Here is a 26,111-nt window from a genome sequence, read left to right on the forward strand (position 1 = left end):
ATCCAGTCTGAAAAACAACCCTCCACCACCACCCTCTGTCTTCTTCCTTTGAGCCAGTTCTGTATCCAAATGACTAGTTCTCCCTGCATTCCATGAGATTTAACATTGCTAATCAGTCTCCCATGGCCTTACTGAAGCTTATAAATCGATCACGTCCACCACTCTGCCCTCATTAATCCTTTTTGTTACTATTTCAAAAAAATTCAACTAAGTTCGAGAGACAGGATTTCCCACGCACAAAGCCATGTTGACTATTCCTAATCAGTTCTTGCCTTTCCAATTAAGTGTAAAACCAGTCCCTCAGGATTCCCTCCAACAACCTGCCCACCACCTTATCAGTCTATAGTTCCCAGTCTTGTCCTTGCCACCTTCCTTAAACAGTGGCACCACATTAGCCAACCTCCTGTCTTCCAGCACCTCATCTGTGACAATCGATGATACAAGTATCTCAGCAAGGGGTCCAGCCATCACTTCCCTAGCTTCCCACAGATCTAGGGTACACCTGATCAGGTCCTGGGGATTTATCCACTTATGTGTTTCAAGATAGCCCGCACTTCCTCCTCTGTCATATGGACATTTTTCAAGATGTCACCGCCTATTTCCACACATTTTATATCTTCCATTTCATTTTCCACATTAAATGCCGATGCAAAATACTCATTTAATATTTCCCGCATCCCCTGTGGTTCAACACAAAGGTTGCCTTGCTGATCTTTGAGGGGCCCTATTCTCTCCCTCGTTACCCTTTTGTCCTTAAATGTATTTGTAAAAACACTTTGGAATCTCCTTAACCCAATTTGCCAAAGCTAATCTCTTATCCCCTTTTTACCCTTCTGACTTCCCTCAAGTATATTCCTACTGCCTTTATACTCTAAGGATTCACTTGATTTCTCCCGTCTGTACCTGACATTTGCTTTCTTCTTTTTCTTAACCAAACCCTCAACTTCTTTAGTCATTCAACATTCCCTATACCTACCAGCCTTTCCTTTCACTAACAGGAATATACTTTCTCTGGATTCTCGTTATCTCATTCTTGAAGGCTTTACATTTTCCAGCCGTCCCTTTACCTACGAATATCTGCCACCGATCAGCTTCTGAAAGTTCTTGCTTAATACTGTCAAAATTCAACTTTTAGATCTGGTCTAACCTTTTCCATCACTATTTTAAAACGAATAGAATTATGGTTGCTGGCCCCAAAGTGCTCCCCCACTGACACCGCAGTCATCTGCCCTGCCTTATTTCCCAAGAGTAGGTCAAGTTTTGCACCTTCTCTAGTAGGTACATCCACATACTGACTCAGAAAATGGTCTTGTACACACTTACGAAATTCCTCTCCATCTAAACCCTTAACACTATGGCAGTACCAGTCTATGCTTGGAAAGTTAAGATCTCCTACCATAACCACCCTATTGTTATTACAGTTAACTGACATCTCCTTACAAATTTGTTTCTCAAATTTCCCTCTGACTATTGTGGTGGACTTTTAGTACAATTCCAATAAGGTGATCATCCCTTTATTATTTGTGAGTTCCATCTAAATAACTTCTCTGGACATATTCCCCAGGATATTCTCCCTAAGTACAGCCCCCTCCTCTCTTGCTTCCCTTTCTATTCTTCCTGTAGCATTTGGATGCTGGAATATTAAGCTACCAGTCCTATCCATCCCTGAGCCATGTTTCTGTAATTGCTGTGATATCCCAGTCCCATGTTCCTTAGCATGCCCTGAATTCATCTGCCTTCCCTGTTAGGCCTCTTGCATTGAAGTAAATGCAGGTTAATTTATCAGTCCTACTTCGTTCTCTGCTTTGTTCCTGCCTGCCCTGACGGTTTGACTCGCTTCTTTTCTCAACTGTACCAGTCTTTCTTCACTGTCTCCATGGGTCCCACTCCCCCTCCTTACTAGTATAAATCCTCTCCAGTAGCTCTGGCAAATCTCCTTGCCAGTATATTAGCCCACTTCAAATTCAAGTGCAATCCATCCTTCTTATACAGGTCACTTCTCCCTCAGGAGAGATTCAAATGATCCAAAAATGTGAATCCTTCTCCCACACCAGCTCTTCAGCTACACATTCATCCGTTCTATCCTCCTATTCCTCCCCTCACTTGCACATAGCACCAGGAATAATCTCGATATTACTACCCTCTAGGACCTCCTTTTTAAATGCCTGCATAACTTTCAATATGCTCCCTTCAGAATCTCATCCTTTTGCCTTCCTATGTCATTTGTTCCAATGTGTACAGTGACCTCCTGCTGGTCCCTCCCTTTTGAGAACATTCTGCACCCTCAGACATCCTTGATCCTGGCACCAGAGAGGCAACGCACCATTCTGCTTTTTTGCTGTTGGCCGCAGAAACGTCTGTCTGTGCCTCTGACTAGAGAGAGTCCCCGAACACAATCGATCACCTGCCCTGGAACACAACATACCCCTCATTACCTTACAGCCAGTCTCAGTACCAGAAACTTGGCTGTTCATGCTACATTCCATTTTCCAAAACAGCATACTTGTTTGCAATAGGAATAGAAGACATCTGTACTACCTGCCTAACTCTCTTACCTTTAAGTTAACCCATCTTCCTGACTGTGCCTGCGACTTTTCTCCCTTCCTATAACAGCCATCCATCACACCCCCACCTCTTATAAATTCCTCACGGCCTCTAACTGTCGCTCCAACCGATCCATTCAGTCTGACCAGATTTGCAACCGACCTTTTTTTGCAGATGTAATCCTCAGTAACCCTTAATTTCTCCCGAAACTCCCACATCCGACAAGAGTAGCATATCACTCTACTAAAGGCCATTTTGCTCCTTCCACTTTCCAGACCAGAAAATAGCGCCATCTTATTGGTCTGCAAAACAGCGTTCCAGGCTAATACTTACGGCTTATGTTTATCAAATTTAACCAAGAGACAAATCCCAATATAAACATATAAAGAAAGAACCCACTCTACTCAACTGTAAATTTATAGTGAAGCTATACTTAAAGCTATCTACTTATCCATTTCTGTGCGGTGACCGCTCCCAAACAGGTTTACTGGGTGAGTTGATTCTAATTTTGGCTTTGATTTGTTTTTTTTTGAGTACCAGGTTGAATTTTTGTTTAGTACAATTTGTCAAATTTTCAGCTTTAGCAAGTGCACTTCAAAATTGGGGTCGGAGGTGGGAACGTATGGGGTTGGGGAGAACCGGGTTATGGGGTGGGGGAAATCGCACGCAGTGTACTGCTGCCTACTCTCTTGAACGGGGAACGGACTTCACAGAAAACTCAGAACACCAGAGGAAATCAATTAACTGAATAATCAATTATCCAAATGAAATAGTGCCCGCCCATCTCGTTCAAATAATCGAGGTTCCTCTGTAATAGGATTTACATAGTCTTATCTTCAGTACATATTGATCACAGCCAGTCCTTGATTATTATGCATCTTACTAGTGTTCCTTTTTTACAACCAAGAAACATGATCAAGTTGATTCGGTCACTGAACATGTGGCTTGAATATATTTTTACAAATTTCCTGATCTACAAAGGCTGGTTCTGCAGCAACTCCATTATCTACAACAGCAGAGGCACTGATAGCAGCATAAATCTGCCATCGCAATTAGCTGTGCAGAAGCTATCCCAGGAACTAGAGTTAAACCAAAAATACCCTTCAAAATACCCTAAATAATTGTGTTAAAACTATGTAGTCTATGCTCTCTCAAATAGAGATAATTTCATGCTCATAACAGCTTACCCGTGACAGAAGTCGACTACACACAAGAGGTGTACAAGAGAAGCATAGCATTTAATAATTGAGGCATGCACCCATAATTTTTGGAAGACTAGGGAAGTAGACGAGAATTTAAACTCAGCAGGCATTAAAACCAATAAAAGTCAATCATCCACACACTTAAGCACCCATCTAATTTTCTAAGTTATCCACCGTTTTCCAGAGTTAATTTCTCACATTTATCACCTTTTTGTAAAAATTAAACTATCTAAATTGGATGAACATTTTTACATTCAAACAGGAGTCTGAACTTCACTATTATAAAGGCCAGAAGTATACCATTCAAAACTAAACAGGTACTGAAACAATCCAGCAGCTGCTGGCTGGACAGCTGGTTTCTGATGGTAAAAACAATGACTGCAGATGCTGGAAACTGGTTTCTGATGCAGAGTGGTGTCAACAGTGAGGGTTCAATTCCTGCTCTGTTTGGGATCACAAAGGGCTCTCCTTCTCAACCACTCCCCTCACCTGAGGTGTCATCACCACCAGCTATCTCTTGTTCTCCAGGACTATGACAATTTCACCTTTGGAAGAGGCCTAGTGGTATTAGTGTGGGATCATTTATGGACCCAAAGCTTAAAAATATGTTGCTGGAAAAGCGCAGCAGATCAGGCAGCAAAGGAACAGGAGAATCAACATTTTGGGCATAAGCCCTTCTTCAGGAAGGGCTTATGCCCAAAACGTCAATTCTCCTGTTCCTTTGCTGCCTGACCTACTGCACTTTTCTAGCAACACATTTTTAAGGTCTGATCTCCAGCATCTGCAGTCCTCACTTTCTCCCATTTATGGAGACACCAAGGTTCAAAACACACGATGGCTGATAGTTGAATGTGAATTTATTAATCAAAGTCTAGTCAGCAACATCCACATTCTGGGAATGAATATTAAGTAGTACCAACATGCAGCAAGACCTAGACAACAGTCAGGCTTGGACTAAAAAATGTGTAATGTGAATGATCATCACCAAGTGGCGTGCAATGACTACCTCTAACAAGAAAGAATCTAAACATCTCCCCTTGATATGCAATGACATTGCAATCACCAAAATTACAATATGAACCTGAGGATTACCAATGACCAAAAACAGAACTGGCCCTGTATATAAATAATGGCTAAAAGAGTAGGACAGAGGTTGGGCTTTGCAATGATTAACTTACCTGACCACTGATCATTAACAATGCTCAAAATTTAGATTGGCAATGGAAAAATTCTCCATTTAGCCTGGTCAAGTGCAGCTCTGTCCAAATGCTGGCAAATGGGACTAGATTTATTTAGGATATCTGGTCAGCATGGACAAGTTGGAATGAAGGGTTTGCTTCTGTGCTGTACGTCTCTGACTCTAAGTAGTCCAACATCAGCCAAGACAAAGCAGCTTCTTATTTGTACCACCTTCAAAGATGTAAGTGCAGCAACTTGCCTGATCCTTCGACGGCCCCTTCCAAATTTGCAAATATTGCCACCCAGAAGGTCAGAGAATAGATGCATAGATGAACCATCATCTGTGTATCCCTCTTCCACTCGCACACTGTCCTAGCCTGGAACAAGATTGCGATCCATCCACTGTCATTAAAACCCTAGAATTCTCTCCCTAATAACACTCTGAACGTACCTAACAATATGGACTGCCATGATTTAAGAAGGCATCACACCACCATCTGGTAAAGAGCAATTCAGTATGATCAATGAAAATTGGCCTTGCCAGTGACACTCAACCCAAACACCCAAGTCCTTATGTCTAATAGCTGTGGCCTACTGGAACATAAAATGTATCCACATGTTTGAGAATCATAAATCATGGAACAAAATCAGTCCTCTGATCATCTCCTTCCCCCAAAATAAAGAATCCAAAAATCACCTATTGCTCCTTGTAGCTAAGATTATCTGGATAGTATTGTACAGTATTATTGCACCAGGACAGTACACAATACTTTATGCAGACTCATTTCCACCTCTTGAGATTTGCACTCCACCCTGCTGACAAAATATCCCTAATCTCAACTTTCCGAGTTTACAACTGTTGCACGCACAGTCGGTAGATGCAGACTCGTAAAATTCTTGTGCCAGTGTCCCAAACTCTGAGCGAGGACACCTGGGTCCATAGCATCTCTGAACACCGATTAGAAAAAATGTAGCTCTTTTCTTCCCTGTATTCTGCAGCCCACAACTATCACAAAAGCTCATTTCTTTGCTCACTTAAATGTGTCTACATTAATATTATTCATCAGTTCAACTTTCCTATCTTTCTAGGCATAAGCAATCACATACAATGAGAATTTCCAACATTTTGGACTAGAATTCTAACTTTACAGGTGGAGAAACATTTAGTGTGGTAGCATTTTAAATTGATCCTTGGATATTTGAAAATTTCAGATCTTATACTTGCAGTGCAGGAATAAAATAGAATGTTTCCATGAGCCAAGTCTTAATTCATTCATGCAGGTACCCAGTAGGTGTGCGATAAGATTAGCAATCTTAGAAACAAACTGACGAGCTCGCAAGCAGGCTGTGTAAACAATTAGACTTCACAAAAAAATAACGGTTAAAATATTACAGTTACATTGCGGTCAAATCCTCCCATTTGGAGAACTTGCCATTTGAATACAGAACTGGCTCAAAAGGAAGACGACAAAGGGGGTTGTTTTTCAGACGGGAGGCCTGTGACCACTGGAGTGCCACAAGGATCGGTGCTGGATCCACTGTTTTCATCATTTATATACACGATTTGGATGCGAGCATACAAGGTATAGTTAGTAAGTTTGCAGATAACACCAAGTTGGAGGTGTAGTGGACAGCAAAGGAGGTTACCTCAGATTACAACAGGATCTTGATCAGATGGGCCAATGGGCTGAGAAGTGGCAGATGGAGTTTAATTCAGATAAATGTGAGGTGCTGCATTTTGGGAAAGCAAATCTTAGCAGGACTTATACACTTAATGGTAAGGTCCTAGGGAGTGTTGCTGAACAAAGAGACCTTGGAGTGCAGGTTCATAGCTCCTTGAAAGTGGTGCCGCAGGCAGATAGGATAGTATGCTTTCCTTTATTGATCAGAGTAGGGAGGTCATGTTGCGGCTGTACAGGTCATTGGTTCGGCCACTGTTGGAATATTGCATGCAAATCTGGTCTCCTTCCTATTGGAAAGAGGTGAAATTTGCAAAGGTCCAGAAAAGATTTACAAGGATGTTGCCAGGGTTGGAGGATTTGAGTTATAGTGAGAGGCTGAATAGGCTCAGGCTGTTTTCCCTGGAGCATTGAAGACTGAGGGGTGACATTATAGAGGTTTATAAGATCATGAGGGACATGGATAGGATACATAGACAAGGTCTTTTCCCTTGGGGTCGGGGAGTCCAGAACTCGAGGGCAAAGGTTTAGGGTGAGAGGGGAAAGATATACAAGAGACCTAAGGGGCAACTTTTTCATGCAGAGGGTGGTACGTGCATGGAATGAGCTACCAGAGGAAGTGGTGGAGGCTAGTAGAATTGTAACATTTAAAAGGCATCTGGATGGGTATATGAATAGGAAGGGTTTGGAGGGATATGGGCCAGGTGCTGGCAGGTGGGACTAGATTGGGTTGGGATGTTGGCATGGATGAGTTGGATCAAAGGGTCTGTTTTCATGCTGTACATCTCTGACTCTATGACACTAGTTCATATGTCACTAAGTAGGGGGTCCCACTTCAAAACTGTCAGCAAGAGAGCTAAGAGTGAGATAGAGAAACTTCTTTACTCAGATGTGTCAGAATTTGAAATACACTGCCTAGGAGAGTGGTGGTGGTGAACTCCATAGGATATATTTTGCTGGATATATTTTGAAAGTGAGATTGAGAGCTACAGAAATAGGGCTGCAGAATGGGACTAGCTAGGTAGCTCTTTTTGGAACCAGTTCAGGCACAATGAGTCAAATGGCATCCTTCTATCCCATGATTCTCTGAAAATAAGCTTTACAAATTGTTGCCATGCATTCTGTAAGACTGAGCAGACTGTCGCCACAAATGGAATAGTTCACTGACATTGAGCCCAGAGTCAGTCAGTCAGTTAGCTAGGTCAGCTACATAGCTCATGCATGGCACACTAATGGAGGGGGTTCAATCTTCATACCAGTTGTGCAGTTGATGCAGATTGATGCTCCAAAAGCAAGATAACCACTTGTGTTTGTTGAAGAGAGAGAGAGACAAAGGGAGGAACATATGGCCTTTCATGGGCAATGGTTAATTACTTCACTGAATCTGGGGACAGAACATAGAACAATACAGTCCAGGGCCTTCAGCCCACGATGTTGTGTCAAGCATTTATCTTGATCTAAAATCAACCTAACCTACACACCCCTCAATTTACTGCAATCCATATGCTTGTCCAGCAGTTGCTTAAATTTCCCTAGTGTCTGACTCTGCTACCACCACTGGCAGTGCATTTCACACACCCACCACACTCTATGCAAAGGACCTACCTCTGATATCTCCCCTAAACCTTCCTCAAATCACCTTAAAATTAATACCCCTCGGAACTGCCATTTCTGCCCTGGGGCAGAGTCTCTGGCTATCTACTCTATGCCAGATATAAAACTGACTCGTATACAAGGTCCAGGGATTTCCCTAATCCCTTTCTTTAACAGAGGAACAACATTAGTCTCTCTCTAGTCATCTGGTACTAACCCTGTGGAGAGTGAGGATGCCAGAGGCGCAGCAATCTCTCTTTCCTTGCTTCCTGTAATACCCTTGGATGTATCTGGTCTGGCCCTCAGGACTTATCTAACTTGATGCTTCCCAGAATTTCCTGCACATCCCCTTCCTTTGTTTGTTCAAACCTGGTCGATGGCATTCTCACTATCAACAAGGTCCCTCTCTCTGGTGACGCATATTGATTTGAAAGAATAGGAGATACTTCATAAACCATGTTGTATGCTGACTGGAAGCAAAACAAGTACAACACAAAATTCAGACAAATATTCAGCCTCCGTGAATCCTCAGTCACTAGTTTAGACCAAAGTTGATTTGTATCTTAAGGCTCCACAGTTCTCACTTTGCTTGACAAATTACGATCAATCTCAGTCTTTAAATTTTCAATGTACGTACCCTTAATATCTTTGGGAAAACAGGAAAAATGCAAGAGCAAACATTTTTTTTTTAAAAAATCACTTTTTACATGAAGTACTTCCTGATTTTTCCTTGAAAGGCCAAGCTCAAATTCTAAGGAGATGCTCCCATGTTAAAAATATTTACAGTATAAGATTAAATATAATTTTTAAAGATCTAACTCCCATTGTTCTGCACTATCCATTGGAGGGAACAATTCTATTTTAACTGAGCTATCAAACCTATCAAATATCTCAATTAGGTCACCTCAAATCTCCTACAGTAAAAGGAGTACAAGCCTAATTTGTGAGACATGCCCTTGCAAACAGGACTCCTTTAATTCACAGTTTATTCTGTTAAATTTGCACTGCACGTCTGACAGTAAATAGATCCTTCCTAAACTGAGGAGAGTAGAGCCACAATACTTTAAATACAGGTAGTTCTGGGATAACATGCATTTCAGCAGTGCAATTTGGCTTTTCCCATTCCCTAATTCTTCAGCGATGCATTTTCAAGAACACTGCCCTCCAGTCCCAAAAGTGCAATGCCAGCAGGATCAGTTTGCGTGCTTCGCTTGGCATATATGCTGATGTCTGTGATGCTCTGTGCTTGCACGACTGCAATGCTGGTATCCATGCCATTCTGCACATGCATGGTGTCTGCTGCTGGCAGTGCAGCTTTCTATGAGAGATACTGCACAGACAGCAGCTTTATTACATTTGTTAATTGCATTGTGTTAAATTTACTTTTGATTCATTCGTTCAGGCTGTGCCTTAAGACTTTTGGGTGATCTTTGAGTGTTCATAAGTGATATGTTTTGGTCTACCCCGACTCCACTTTTCCCACACGCCCCATTACTCCAATTAAGCTACTTTCTATTAAGCAAGGTTTCACTGGAATGCAATTACGAGGTTATAGGAAAACGACCTATAAATTCAAAGCAACATTTAAAAAGGAAAAACTTAAAAAAAGATAAAATAATTCCAAGCAGCTTTTACAAGCAAACCATCTTTACCCCCGAAATGCAGCTGCTCCAAACACTGTAAACCTGAAAACCTATGTTGATTTGTCAAAGACCTTTGTAACTCTCAGCTCTAAAGTACGAGAAACAAACTTTCTATCAAAGTGGTTCGACTTGGATGAAAAGTTCAATCCTTAAAATTTGGAACTCAGCAAAAAACTACAATTAGATGCTTAGGTTGGCACTCGCAACCCAATTTTGTAAGCACTCCCTTCCAAACAGAACCTAATTCAGAAGCATTTTTAAGAAACCTTAGTCAGCCTCCTGCAAAATTTGGCAGATTCACTTCACCAGATGGAAAGCTATGGTACTACTTCCACAACAATCACTATGTAACTCTGTAAGGGAAAGCACACTGCTACGAGTAGTTATGCAAATTGAACGTCAATGCTTTTCAGTTGACTAAAGATAAATTGTTGCGGATGCTAAAAACTTAAACATACGCGGAATGTTGAAGAAACTCAGCAAATATGGCAGCATCTGTGGACACAGAAACAGAGCTAATGTTTACAGTCCAGTATGATGATTCTTCTGAATTAGAGTCTTCAGATCTTTAGATCAGACTTCAGAATTCTGAAAAATCATACCGGACTTGAAATATTAACTGTTTCCTTCTCCACAGAAGCTGTCAAATCTGCTGAGTTCCTCCAACATTCTTTTTGTTTCTTTTAGTGTTTTCACTTTATTTCCTTGCTTCCAAACAAAAAAGGCAATACTTGAGAGATGGACGTATCTTGCATGATGGTCATGTACATGTAACCACAAAATAGAAGGAAGTGTTTTCAAAGCTTTGTGATTCTTTGGATGCTTTACATCCATTTCAGAATTCCCAGCTCACAGCACCAGCCACCTCCTCTTCACCATGGATGGACAATCCCTTTATACAGCCATCTCCCATCAGGATGGCCTCAGGGCTCTTTTCTTTATGGAAAGAAGGCCTGAACCATCCCGATCCACCACCACCCTCCTCCATCTGGCTGAACTTGTCCTCACTTAGAACAACTTCTCCTTTAACTCACCTTGTTTTGTTCAGATCAAAGACATGGCCAGTTACTCATGTGGGCACCAGTTATGCCACATCTTTGTGGGGAGTGAGGAACATTCCTTTTTCCAGTACTATTTAGTCTCTCCCCAAAACCCTTTCATGGATACATGGATAACATTTTGGGTCCTTCTTCCCTCTCTCATTTGGACTTGAAAGTTAATCTCTTCAATTCTAATTTCCACTAGCCTCATGTTCAGCCAGTGCATCTGTCTCCTCCCTTACCTTCCTAAACATTGGTGTTTGCATTTCTACGGATAGGCTGGCCAATGATATCATTACAATCTCATTACCTCCCACAGTTACTGGGGTTATTAACATCCTCTCACCCTGCTTCCTGTCAAGATTTCATTCCATTTTCAGTTTCTCTAGCACCATCACATCCATTCTGTGGATGCCACCTTCTGTAGGGGCCACAATAGAGGATTCTCTGCCACAATTGTTCACATGCCCCTCAGCTATGTCCAACCATTTCTGCAATTCTGCCCTCACACCAATAGGATCTCCCTGGTTCTCATCTTCCATCCCAGCATCCACATCCAAAAGAATAATAAAATGCCATTTCCGTCACCTCAAGCAGGATGTCATCATCAGACATATTGTCCTTCCCTCTCTTTTCAGCATTTTGCAGAGACTGTTCCCTCCTGGACACACTGATCTTCTAGTCCTAACACCTTCTCTCACCCCTAAAGAACATTGCCCTGCAATCGCAAGAAATGTGACGTCAGCCCATTCACTTCACTAGAGGGATGTGGGCCAAGTGCAGGCAAATGGGATTAGATTGATTAATTTAGGATATCTGGTCAACATGCACAAGTTGGACCAAAGGGTCAATTTCCATGCAGTACATCTCTATGACTTAATAGCGCAGGCCTACTGCAGTGCTCCAGTGAGATTCTGCACAAGCTGGAAGAACAGCACCTCATTTCCCAGTATTCAGGACCTAATATCAAGATTGATAATTTTAGAACGTGAACACCTTCCTCTGTCTTTTACCCATTCCCACACTCCTGTCATGACAAAGGGTCATTCTCAGCAATGGTAATCCATTTTCACCTGCTTATGGTCCCGATTATCAGCTTTTCCTTCTCCTGTATTTACCATTATCCGTTCCTTTCTCTGCCCATCTTCGTCTCTCTCTAGGCTCTGTCTCCACTGGTTTAGCTACTCCTGCTCTCCCCTCCCAAAACCCCACAACCTCCCCTCCCTCCATACCTCACACCCTGTTAATTCTGTTTTCACTCCACAGTTGCTGCCAGACTTGCAGAATTTAAATTTTTGCTTCAAAGTTCACATTATTGTAAACAAGTTGTATGAGAAAATCAAGAACACATTTCACACACAATCTCCCATGAGTTCCTGATTACTGATAAACTACAGATAAAAGATTGTGAATGAATGCACAAGAGAGAAAGAAATGAACTCAATAATAGCTGCTCTTGGACAAGTTTTGTAAGAAAAACAAGAGTAATCTCTTTTCACAAATGTTATAGTATTATTGGCATGGGAAACTGAAGTACATTTACAATATTCACACAGCACAATTAAAGTTAAACATAAATTATGTAGCATAAATGGCGAGGTATTATGAGCAAGTAGTACACAAGTGTTAGCAGTAAATTGCATTCCATTCCTTCAAATACTAAATAGAGGACAAAGAAAATTGATAGCTCAAAAGGTTAAAATAAGGTTCACTGTGCATACCAATATGTACAAATGCCATGACTATGATAAAGTATGGACTACTACTTTTCAAGTTCAATTTTTAATTTTTAATGCATAGGACTTTCAGGCGCCAAACAGGTTTTAGAGGATCAAAAGCACAAACTTAAAATGGCTACAGCAAATACCTGACCACATTGGGTAGCCAACCTTCACAAAATCAACATGGAACAAAATTATCTGAACTGAAATTAACTTTTTTTTAAAATCAGAGGTCGAGGTCATTAGAACCAGTCATCTTGCCTAGCAAAAGCCCTAATTTCACATTTTGATTTACACTTTTACAATAAGTTTCAAATATTGAAGATGAAACAGCTATAATTAACAACCTTGAAAACAACTAACTCAGACATCAAAACAAAAAATAAGCTTGAATATCGACAGTCTGCTATTGGCAGATCAGAGAGCTGGATTTTTGACGACAGAGCTGAAACGGGCTATGAAAAGCCTCTCAAGAAAGAAGTGACTAGTAACAGATCAGATTTAAAAGAAACATCAAAACTCAAACAGCAAACAAAATATTTGCTTCTAAAAACCTGAATAAAATAACCAATTAAACAACCATGGTCTCAGGTTAAAATATTAATGTCAATCAGGTATAACTGAAGTGTAAACAGTTTATTTGTCATCATCCATTTTATTTTAAACTTTTCAACTTTGTACCTGTGCTTATAAATGCTTAGTCATGGTTTACTATTTTTCAGAGTTAACAGACAATAAAAACAGCTCTTTCACTCAAGCTTGATAATTGGCTTCTTACAGAACATAAATACATTTTAACCAGAGAGAGAGTGTACTTCTGCTAAAAGTACTCAAATCTCTCTCATGGACAACTAGAAAGAACCAATTCACCACTCCTAACCTAAAAATGCCTTTCACTTCATGTTCCCTCCCCTCCCAGGTGGAGGACAAGAAAAATTTCTGGCTATAATAGCTGCTCCTTTATTGACGTATTTTAGGCATTGGAGGGGATTTCCTCGAATTCCAGGAGCAGCAATGACTGTTTTATATGCTGTTGCATTGTTTTGGAACTTTGGAAAAAAAAAGTCAAAACAGCAGTTTTAAAAAGGGAGAAGCACAAAGGAAGCACATGGTGAGGTGCGGGAGGGGCAAGGGGGAAAGAGTGCCACAGCAACAAACCGGCACAGTTACTGCCTTTGCTGTTTGAATTCATATATCGCTGGACATCGGAGTGTGCCTCGGAAAATTAAGAGGGATATTCACAACTGATCTTGGAGGAACTGCTTAGGTGAAGTTCACAGCAAAGAAGCAGATTAGTGTATTGTTTTTAAGTGTAACCTACAGAAAGTCTGCAGTAGTGAGTAGAGTGGGTTCTTACTTGATTAAATGTTTTTTGAGATATGTCTCGATTAAACTTAAACTATAAGCCATAACTATTCATTTGACCTGGGCCAGTGTTTTGAAGAGAAATAAGACGGTATTATTTTCTGGGTCTGTAGATTGTGAAGGAGCAAAAATGGCCTTTAATAGAGTGATAAATACTTCTTGTCAGATGTGGGAGTATAAAGAGTTTAAGGGTTACTGTGGATTATATCTGCAATAAATGCTGATGGTTGCGAATCTGGTCAGATCGAATGCATCGGTTGGAGACAGTTAGAAGCAATGAGGAATTTGCAACAGCAACAGTAAGTGATGGATGGGGGAAAGAGGGGGAGGGGTGTGTCTCAGATACTGTCACAGAGATGGGATAACTCCAGGAAAGGTAAGAGAGGTAAGGCAACTGGTGCAGGAGCCTTCTGTGGCTATACCCATTTCAAACAAGTATGCTGTTTTGGATAATGTAAGGGGTGATGGACTCTCAGGGGAATGTAGCACTAAGAGTTAGGTTTCTGGTAATGAGACTGGCTCTAATGCAACGAGGGGTATTAGATTAGATTAGATTAGATTACTTACAGTGTGGAAACAGGCCCTTCGGCCCAACAAGTCCACACCGCCCCGCCGAAGCGTAACCCACCCATACCCCTACATCTACATTTACCCCTTACCTAACACTATGGGCAATTTAGCATGGCCAATTCACCTGGCCTGCACATCTTTGGACTGTGGGAGGAAACCGGAGCACCCGGAGGAAACCCACGCAGACACGGGGAGAACGTGCAAACTCCACACAGTCAGTCGCCTGAGGCGGGAATTGAACCCGGGTCTCAGGCGCTGCGAGGCAGCAGTGCTAACCACTGTGCCGCCCATATGTCGGGTTCCAAGAGATAATTGTGTTAGGGTATTCTCCAGTCCGAAATACACCGACATTTCTGTGGCCAGTAGTGAAAAAGCAGAATGGTGTGTTGCTTCCCTGGTGTCAGCATCAAGGATGTCTCAGACAAGGTGCAGAATTTTTTCAAGGGGGAAGAGCGGCCAGCAAGAGGTAATTGTCCATATTGGAACCAGTGACATAGGAAGGGAAAAGATTCAGATTGTGAAGGGAGATTAGAGAGAGTTAGGCAGAAATTTTAAAATGAGGTCCTTGAGAGTAGTAATATCTGGATTACTCCCAGTGCTACGAGCTAGTGAGGGGAGGAATAGGAGGATAGAGCAGATGAATGCATGGCTGAGGAGCTGGTGTATGGAAGAAGGATTCACATTTTTGGATTATTGGAATCTCTTTTGGGGTACAAGTGAACGGTACAAGAAGGACGGATTGCACCTAAACTGAAAGGGGACTAAATGTACTGCCAGGGAGATTTGCGAGAGCTGCTCAGGAGGATTTAAACTCGTAAGGTGGGGGGTGGGACCCAGGGAGATAGTGAGGAAAGAGATCAATCTGAAACTGGTACAGTTGAGAACAGAAATGAGTCAAAAATAGTCAGGGCAGGCAGGGACAAGGTAAGACTAATAAATTAAACTGCATTTATTTCAATGCAAGGGACCTAACAGGGAAGGCAGATGAACTCAGGGCATGGTTAGGAACATGGGTTTGGGATATCATAGCAATTAGAGAGACATGGCTCAGGGATGGGCAGGATTAGCAGCTTAATGTTCCAGGATACAAATGCTACAGGGAGGATAGAAAGGGAGGCGAGAGGGGAGGGGGAGTGGCATTTTTGAAAAGGGATAGCTTAGAGGAAATACATCCAGGGAAGTTATTTGGGTGGAACTGAGAAATAAAAACGGATGACCACCTTCTAGGGACTATATTATAGACTCCCTAATGTCAGAGGGAAATTGAGAAACAAGTTTGTAAGGAGATCTCAGCTATCTGTAAGAATAATAGGGTGGTTATGGTAGGGGATTTTAACTTTCCAAACAGACTGGGACTGCAATTGTATTAAGGGTGATGATTGAGTGGAATTTGTTAAATGTGTACAAGAAAATTTTCTGATTCAGTGTGCGGATGTACCTACTAGAAAAGGTGCAAAACCTGATCTACTGTTGGGAAATAAGGCAGGGCAGGTGACTGGGGTGTCAGTGAGGGAGCACTTTGGGGCCAGCGACCATAATTCTATTAGATTTTAAAAAGTGATGGAAAAGGATAGACCAGATCCAAATTTGAAGTTCTAAATTGGAGAAAGGCCAATTTTGATGATATTAGGCAAGAACTTGCAAAAGCTAATTGGGGCCAGATGGTCATAGGTCAAAGGACAGCTGAAAAATGGGAAGCCTTTGGAAATGAGATAATGAGAATCCAGAGAAAGTATATTCCTGTTAGGGGAAAGGAAAAGGCAAGGTTGGTAGGTATAGGGAATGCTGGATGACTAAAGAAATTGAGGGTTTGGTTAAGAATAAGAACGAAGCATATGTAAGGTATAGACATGATAAATCGAGTGAATCCTTCGAAGAGTATAAAGGCAGTAGGAGTATACTTAAGAGGGAAATCAGGAGGGCAAAAAGGGGACATGAAATAGCTTTGGCAAATTGAGTTAAGGAGAATCCAAAGGCTTTTTACAAATACATTAAAGGCCAACTCGGGAGAGAATAGGGCCCCTCAAAGATCAGCAAGGCGGCCTTTGTGTGGAGCCGTAGAAAATGGGGGAAGATACCAAACGAGTATTTTGCATCAGTATTTACTATGGAAAGTATATGGAAGATATAGAAAGTAGCAAAATAGATGGTGACAACTTGTAAAATGTCATATTACAGCGGAGGAAGTGCTGGATGTCTTGAAACACATAAAAGGTGGATAAATCCCAAGGAGCTAATTAGATGTACCCTAGATCTCTGTGGGAAGCTAGAGAAGTGATTGCTGGGCCTCTTGCTGAGATATTTGTATCATCGATAGTCACAGATGAGGTGCTGGAAGACTGAAGGTTGGTAACGTGGTGCCACTGTTTAAGAAGAGTGGTAAGGACAAGCCAGGGAACTACAGACCAGTGAGCCTGACGTCGGTGGTGGGCAAATTGTTGGAGGGAATTCTGAGTGTCAGGTTGTACACGTGTTTGGAAAGGCAAGGACTGATTAGGGATAGTCAACATGGCTTTGTGCATGAGAAATCATGTCTCACAAACTTGATTGAGGTTTTTGAAGAAGTAACAAAGAGGATTGATAAGGGCAGAGCGGTAGATGTGATCTATGTGGACTTCAGTAAAGCGTTCGACAAGGTTCCCCACAGGAGACTGGTTAATAAGGTTAGATCTCACAGAATACAGGGAGAACACACCATTTGGATATAGAACTGGCTCAAAGGTAGAAGACAGAGGGTGGTGGTGGAGGAGGGTTGCTTTTCAGACTGGAGGCCTGTGATCAGTGGAGTGCCATATGGATCGGTGCTGGGTCCTCTACATTTTGTCATTTACATAAATGATTTGGATGCAAGCATAAGAGGTACAGTTAGTAAATTTGCAGATGACACCAAAATTGGAGGTGTTGTGGACAGTGAAGAGAATCTTACAACAGGATCTTGATCAGATGGAACAATGGGCAGAGAAGTGGCAGATGGAGTTTAATTCAGATAAATGCGCGGTGCTGCATTTTGGGAAAACAAATCGTAGCAGGACTTAGACACTTAATGGTGAGGTCCAAGGGAGTGTTGATGAACTAAGAGACTTTAGAGCACAAGTTCATAGCTCCTTGAAAGTGCAGTCGCAGGTAGATAGGATAGTGAAGGCGGCGTTTGGTATACTTTCTTTTATTGGTCAGAATACTGAGTGCACAGGAGTTGGGACGTCATGTTGCAGCTGTACAGGACATTGGTTAGGCCACTGTTAGAATATTGCGTGCAATTCTGGTCTCTTTCCTATCGGAAAGATGTTGTGAAACTTGAAAGGGTTCAGAAAAGATTTATAAGGATGTTGCCATGGTCGGAAGATTTGAGCTACAGGGAGAGGCTGAACAGGCAGAGGCGGTTTTCCATGGAGCGGAGGTTGAGGGGAGACTTTATAGAAGTTTGCAAAATTATGAGGAGCATGGATAGGGTAAATAGGCAAAGTCTTTTCTCTGGGGTTGGGGAGTCCAGAACTAGAGGGCATAGGTTTAGGGTGAGAGGAGAAAGAAATAAAAGGGATCTAAGAGGCAACTTTTTCACGCAAAGGGTGATACATGCATGGAATGAGCTGCCAGAGGAAGTGGTGGAGGCTGGTACAATTACAATATTTAAGAGGCATTTGAATGGGTATATGAATAGGAAGGATTTGGATGGATATGGTCTGGATGCTGGCAGGTGGGAGTAAATTGGGTTGGGATATCTAGTCGGCATGGACAGTTTGGAACAAAAGGGTCTGTTTCCATGTTGTACATCTCTATTACTCTAAATATGAATATAGCTAGAGCAGCAATTGTATACTCAACTTGGTAGCCCATAGTGAAAAGGTACATCATTTTAACACTGTTGTACTCCAATTACTTGAGCATTGCTGGGGCAATTTAAAAAAAACACATTGCAATACAAAAAGCTGCATGATATAATGCAAACTTTTGCCGAGCTGAACTGGAGGTTGACATACTGATGAGATTATATACAAAATATGTGCAATCAATAACAAGTAATTTGTTTAAAAACATTTATTACAATTGCATAAAATTTTATCAATGTATTTCACAATAATGTTTTTTCATTATATCTTTAAAAGCTGGACTGCAAGGAGAAATAACTTCAAAAAACAGTAATTTACCATGAAGTCAGCAATTTTGCAGCAAGTTATTTGACACCTATTGTGCCTAAGGGTTCCTGCGATGTGAAGCTGATCAGAAGCTGTTTTCAAGTGAAGTTGATTGGTTCTCAGCTAACTGTGCAGGTTGAAATGGAAGTTAGAGACACAAAAAAATGGCACAGGATTTGCTACTGTTTGCCCCAGAAGCTGCATGTTTGCAGCAATAAAAAAAAAACAAAATTTGAAGAAAACTAATTTCATCTACTTCAGATGCTGTGAGCTGTGATTGTTGAATTAATAAGTCAGAGACATTTTCTGACCGAGTCAGTTGTTCTACACCTCTAACAAATGAGAGAAAGCTTTTGTGAAAGACAACTGAACACCAAAGACCTGGCTCGCGTAGTACCAGCTCAACATTGAAAGTAGGAAGCAAAGATCACAGAACTGACTTTCCAATTTGCCTACATCTACTAATAAATTATTTTGACTGTGTATTTGTCTGTGTGTATAAGGAGAGGTTTATAAGAGAATTGTAGTTTTAGTTAGTAGTGTTATTTGCCAGTAGTTTATATCTGTTTACAAAAGAACCTTTGTTCAGATAATGCAGTTTAGCCAAGTATCGGGACTGTGTGATCTTTTCCTGATAATCTGAAATTCGGATAATTGAGGTTCTTCTGTCCTTGCAACTATTCTCGTAAAGGTGTTGGAGCTGATTATAAAAGAAAGGATTTATGGGCATTTAGGGAAGCAAAATTTAATTAGGAATAGTTAGTGAGGTTTTGAGAGGAAAATCATGTCTCACAAACTTGACTCAGTTTTTGAGGAAGTTACCAAAAAGATTGATGAGGGCAGAGCAATAGACATTGTTTACTTAGCTGTTAGTAAAGCCTTTGAAAAGGTTCCACGTGGTAGACTAATTAGCAAAGACAGGTCACATGGGATTCAGGGCGACCTTGTCAATTGGATACAAAATTGGCTTAACCGCAGGATACAACGTGAAGGGCTGTTTTTCGGACTTGAGTCCTGTTATCAGTGGTGTTCTATAGGGGTCGGTTTGGTGTCCTCTTTGTTTGTCATTTGAATCAAAGATTTGGATGAATACAGAAAGCATGTTAGTAAGCTTATGGGTGACACCAAAATTGGTGGCATAGAAAGCCTTAACTCTATATTAAATTTACAAAAGGATCTTAATCAAATGTGTCAATGGGCTGAAAAATGGCAGAGTTCAATCTGGATAAATACAAGGTATTGTATCTTGGTGCAACAAAGCGGGCAGGACTTATATAATTAATGGTAGGGCCTTGGATAATGTTGTAGAATAGAGGGACCTAGGAGTTCAGGTACATAATTGTGTCACATACAGACAGGGTAGTGAAAAAGGAGTTTGGCGCGCTTGCCTTCAGTGCTGTTCTTTCAATATCACAGTTGGGAAGTGACGTTGAGATCTTTCAGGTCATTGGTGAGGCCCCTTCTGTAATATTGTGTCCAATCTGGTTGCCCAATATTTGAGTGTCGCTATAGTCTTACCAGACCAAAGGGGCTGCTCTCTCAGAGAGAAGTGACAGGTGGTGATTTAACCTGAAGGCCACCAGGCGAGGGAAGAGGTTGAGAATCCTTCATGGTGACTTCAAACTGGTCATGGAAATTGAACCCACACTGTTGGCATCATACTGCTCTGTAAACCAACAATCCAGCCAACAGAGCTGAACCGATTCCCTTGTCCAATTATAGGAAGGATATTATTAAGCTGGAAAAGGTTCAGAAGAGATTTACCAAGATGTGACGGATATGAAGGCTTGAGTTATAAAGAAAGGCTGGATGGGCTGAGACTTTTTTTCCCTAGAGCGCAGGAGATTGAGAGGCAAGCTGGTAGAAGCTAATAAAATAAAGAGGGGCACAGATGGAGGTATTAGTCATTGTCTTTTCCGACAGAGATTTCAAGACTGGGGGCATATTTTTTAAAGGTGAAAGGAGAGAGATTTAAAAATGAGAGGGGCAATTACTTTTGGACAGAATGTGGTTTACGTATGGAACGAACTTCCTGAGGAAGTGGTGGTGTTGGGTAGAATTACAAGGTTTAAAAACCGAGTGTGAGGTGCTGGAAAAGCACAGCAGGTCAGGCAGCATCTGAGGAGCAGGAAAACCTATGTTTAGGGCATAAGCCCTTCATCCTCCTGCTTCTTGGATGCTGCCAGACCTGCTGTGCTTTTCCAGCACTACACGCTCAACTCTGATCTCCAGCATCTGCAGTCCTCATTTTCTCCCAATGTTTAAAGGACATTTGAATAAGTATATGAATAGCAAAGGCTTGGAGGGATATGGGCCAGGAGTAGGCAGGTGGGGCTAGTTTAGTTTGAGCTGAAAATGTGTTGCTGGAAAAGCGCAGCAGGTCAGGCAGCATCCAAGGAGCAGGAGAATCGACATTTCAGGCATAAGCCCTTCTTCAGGAATCATTGGATGCTGCCTGACCTGCTGCGCTTTTCCAGCAACACATTTTCAGCTCTGATCTCCAGCATCTGCAGTCCTCACTTTCTCTTCCTAGTTTAGTTTGAGATCATGTTTGGCATGGACTGGTTGGACTGAAGGGTCTATTTATATGCTGTATGACACCTGGTCTATGTTTTCTATCAACCATGGTCTCAAAGTCAGGTAGACTAAGGTACGTTAAAAACATTTGATACCACAACTGGAATAATGGGCTCAATTTATGACTTGCTACTTCAGTAACAACTTTTATATTTAAACAGTAAAAATTATTTTTTTTAAAAAAGTGACTCAGGTGGGTTGTGTGTTCACAGTTGCACTAAGTACAAAGAGAATGATGGTATTTTGGGGTTTAATATAATTATAACCGTGGAAAATATTTGGATGCTAAATTACAATACTGAAACTTGCAGCATTATCTGAACCCAGAAATTAAATCACCTGGAAAGAAATGTCCTTTTTCTAAAAAAAATAATCATCTGCCTTTTCAAAGAAATACAAAATTATGCTGGCTTTGGAATTTTACACAAGTTATAACTTGGTAACAACATGTAAACATTCTGTAATACAATTAAAAACAAAGCAGAATGTCAGCAAGTTCGTCTTACTCCGTTCAATAAATTACACTAGCCATGTTGCTGTTACTTTGCAATTAAAAAAAATTCCAAAATATTATTTGCAATTCAAAAACACCTTAGTTTTTTTTGGGATGGTGGGTTCAGTTGCAAGGAAAATTATGGAAAAGCTTCAGGAATCTAACATCAGGAACAGCAGATAATAGGACAGATGTGAGAAGGGGGGTCAATCATTGCAGTACTAAAGAGGTCATACTTAAAATGTACACAGTGTACAAAACAAGGTAAATGAGCTTCTAGCTCAGATTAAAATTTGTGAGTATGATTTTGTGGGTATCACAGATGTTGTTGAAAGGATATCTAAAAAAAAAGTAAGAGGTGCAAGAGTGGACATCGGGCTACTAAAAAAATGGGGCTACAGTCGTAATAGAGAATAAAGAAATGTCAGTGAAACTGAACAGGTACTTTGCATCAGTTTTTACAATGAAGAGTCAACAGCTGCAGTGACTGTAGAGCTCATCACGAAGATGGTGGTGTTAGGCAAGATGAAAAGTCAGAAGGTGGACAAATCACAGATTGGATGAACTACACACCAGAGTTTTCAAGGAGATAGCTGAGGAGATTTATGGAGGCATTGATGGTGATCTTTCAGGATTCACTGGAATCAGAAAGGGTCACAGACAAGTGGGAAATGGCTACTGTAACACCACTATTTAAAAGTGCAGAAGACAAAATAATAGCCTGGTTAGTCAGATCATGGTTGTTGACAGGATTTGAGAGTCCATTATTAAGGATTAGATTGCAGTGAACTTGGAAGCGTATAATGAAGTAACATGGAGTCAGCATGGCTTCATCAAGGAGAGGTCATGTTTGACAAATCTGTTAGAATTCTTTGGGGTGGTAATGGGCAAATTAGGCAAAGGAGAGCCAGTGTATGTTATCTAATCAGTTTTCCAAATGGCTTTTGACAAGGTGACACACAGGAGGCTCTGAAATAAGATAGAGGTCTTCAAGGACAAGGTAATTGGCATGGATAGAGGATTGGCTGACTGGCAAAAGGGGGGGCTAGAAGGACTATTTCAGGATGGCAGCCGGTGACTAGGGGAATTTCACAACGGTCAGTGTTGCAACCACATTACACATTAACAATATGGATGAAGGAACTGAGGGCATTGTTGCTAAGTTTACAGATGACACAAAAATAGCAGTAGTTAGCATTAAGGAAGCAGCAAGGCTGCAGAAGGACTGGGACATGCTGGGTGAGTGGGCAAAGTGGCAAGTGGAACCCAACGTAGAAAAGTGTGAGGTATATATTTTAGCAAGAAGAGATGGCAGACTATTCCTTAAATGGGGAAAGGAATTAGAAATCTGAAACACAAAGGGGCTTGCAACTCCTGGTTCAGGATTCTCTTAAGGTTGCAGATTCAGTTGGCAATTGGGAAATTGAAAGCAATGTTGGCATTTATTTCAAGGGAGATAGAAAATAAGAGCACATGAACTACTGAGGCTGAACAATGCTCTGGTCAAACTGCTTTCTGTGTGCAGTTTTGGGCTGCGTATCAAAAGGAAGAATGTGCTGGGGAAGGTTTTCAAGAATGATGACAGGAATGAAGAGCTTGTCACATGAGCAGCAGTGATGACATTGGGCCTGTACACAATGGTGTTTACAAGGATGAGGGTGAATTTGATTGAAACTTACAGCATATTGAGACCTGGATTGAGTGGAGGAGGAGAAGATGTTTCCACTCGGAGGAGACACCAGGACCTGGGGCACAGCTCAGGTGAAGGGATGACCTTTCAGAAAGGAGATGAAGTGAGGAGGAATTTCTTCAGCCACAGGATGTCTCTATAGACAGAATTGTTGCAGAGAGCAGTGAAGCCCAAGTCATTTGAGAGAGACAGATAAATAGGTTCCTGATTGGTATGGGGATTAAGGGCTACAGGGAGAAGGGAGGAGAATGAGGTTGACAAATATATCAGCCATGATCAAATGGCAGAGCAGACTCAATGGGCTGAATGGCCTAATTCTGCTTCTATATCTTATGGTATTATAATTAATAAACAGTCCACTATAAGGATAGTGTTAATAAAATAAAACTGTAGTTCCATTAGACACCTCCAAAATCTCCTCCTAGTGTTTGTTCCAGTTTCACAAACCACACCCCTTCTACGTTATCATTTGTATCATCAGTGAGTTATACGACTTTCTTCTCACTTTCAAGATTTTTGAGAAACAACAGTTAGTTACCCATGGAGCGGGAGATTTCCCCTCTCCACGCCCAAAAACCTCTACTACAGAAATCATGGAAAATAAGGAACTTTTTAGAAAACCACAAACAACCTGAACTCACGGTAATGGAAGTGCACAGTTCCCTCAACATTATGAAGAACATAAGGAATAGGAGTAGGCCATCTGGCCCTTCGAGCCCACTCCGCCATTCAACAAAATCATGGCTGATCAGTTAAAGAATCATTAAGAAACTTAATTCGAAAATACATCCAAGAGACGGTCTAACTTCGTTGCACTTTTATTTAACCACATTTTATCTTTATAATTTGCGAGTGCAGACAAATCAGCATCAAAACGTCCAGTGCGCTTTAAAAGATGGCAGCTTCACCGGACATTACAACACGAGTGGTTTCATTTATAGGTGTCTGTTATTGAAGTAAAACGATGCTGCCAACCTCATCCCACACATCGTCTACTTGTATTTGTCTTGGCGTTTTCAAAAATTGCCCGAAAATCCAAAATCGATAGACAGACAACAGGTACATTGAAAATGAAGCGATATATTTTCGAAATATTGATTGTAACATGACAGTAATGTTTCCCATTAGATAACAGATCTTGAGTACACACAAGAGTTGTTGTTATACAAGTACTTCAAATGGTAGTAAAATAGATGCACAGCCAGTGGATACTGGTACAACCTGTAAACATCCAGCCGAAATAAAACGCAATTCGTTTTCGTTTTCTTAAAATGAAACGTCTATGTCGAGTCGCTAAAACTTAAAAGAAATAATCCACTATATGAATACTTCACTGTGCCAATTTTTCGCAATGAAATGCCAAACAAATGGTGAGCATGGGGAAAACTGAAGCGAGACATCCCGTCAGCCATTAAAGAAACAGAAATTGTTGCAAGATACTTCATTTCCCGAAAAGACTACGCGAAAAAAAACTTGTCTGCAGCAGGCCGCAGTAGGTGAACTAGCCAACCTTGTCTTTGTTTCGGCATTATTAGAAAACAGCACTGCGCAATCGGTTTTTGAAACAAAATCTAGGTGACTTACTGCACTCGGATCTCTCATGATATTTTTGGTTAGCATGACAGGGCGGCTCGTTCTTTTCTTTTTCTCCTGTGTCATTTTATCACATTTTAGAAGCGTTGTAAGGCGCTCCTCTTCCTCCGGCTGCTGAGTTTTGGGGTTGGGTCGAGGACTCGGCGGCGGCTTTCCGGCAGGGGCTAGGGTCTGGTCGAGTACGGGCTCTCCGCTCTCACGCCCTAAGGGATACAATCCGAGTTCAACCCTGCTCCCAGCCGCTACATTGTCGCTGCTGCTGCTGTTTCCTCCTCCACCACCACATTCCAAACTCACGCTGCGCTCCTCCCCTGTCTCTGCTGCTGCTGCTGCTGCCGCCACCGCCGTCATATGAGCCGGGATCCGACAACGCGAGAGCCGCACGCCTCTGAGAAACATTGCTTTAGGCGCCAAATTCGAAACCAAAAAAAGCGACCAAGTCCTCCAACAAAACTCAGCCCCAAACTTACACGGAGGAGGTCACATGGGTTTAACGCAACGCGTCTACAATTACAAGCAGGATGGTAGTCAAGCCCGTAGTTATCAAGGATTCAACACAGCACAATGGATGGTGAAATTTACACTTAAAAAGAAAACAGAAGATATTGGATATCCTCAGCAGGTCCGGCTGTTCTTATTTCCCTAGGCTTTTTTCATTCCTAATGAAGGGCTTTTGCCCGAAACGTCGATTTCACTGCTCCTCGGATGCTGCCTGAACTGCCGGGCACTTCCAGCACCACTAATCCAGAATTTTTTCATTCCTTGTTGAATTTGAAAATAGGAGGCTGTATAAACAACTGAAGAGGAAAACAAAGGATATGGTGAAATGGGCAGAGGACAGACTTGAATTATAGAATCCCCACAGTGTGGAAACAGGCCCTTCGGCCCAACAAGTCCACACCGACCCGCCGAAGAGCAACCTATCCAGACCCACACCCCACCTTACTAATGTACCTAAACTACACATCCCTGAACACAATGGGCAATTTAGTATGGCCAATTCACCTAACCTGCACATCTTTGGATTGTGGGAGGAAACCCATGCGAAGAATGTGCAAACTTCACACAGACAGCCGCCCGAGGATGGAA

General features: G+C 41.6%; 1 protein-coding gene across 1 annotated transcript in view; it reads right to left on the minus strand.

Moving 5' to 3' along the window:
• LOC140486962 (hippocampus abundant transcript 1 protein-like) overlaps nt 1-25,475 on the minus strand; it is a 99,046-nt gene extending 73,571 nt beyond the window's left edge. The window contains exon 1 of the mRNA XM_072586224.1: nt 25,014-25,475. Coding sequence (XP_072442325.1) covers nt 25,014-25,421 — 408 coding nt within the window. The 5' untranslated portion in view covers nt 25,422-25,475. The remainder of the gene's footprint in view (nt 1-25,013) is intronic.
• Between the last annotated feature and the right edge of the window lie 636 nt (nt 25,476-26,111).

The sequence above is a fragment of the Chiloscyllium punctatum genome, chromosome 2 (assembly GCF_047496795.1).
Source record: "Chiloscyllium punctatum isolate Juve2018m chromosome 2, sChiPun1.3, whole genome shotgun sequence".
Classification (NCBI taxonomy): domain Eukaryota; kingdom Metazoa; phylum Chordata; class Chondrichthyes; order Orectolobiformes; family Hemiscylliidae; genus Chiloscyllium; species Chiloscyllium punctatum.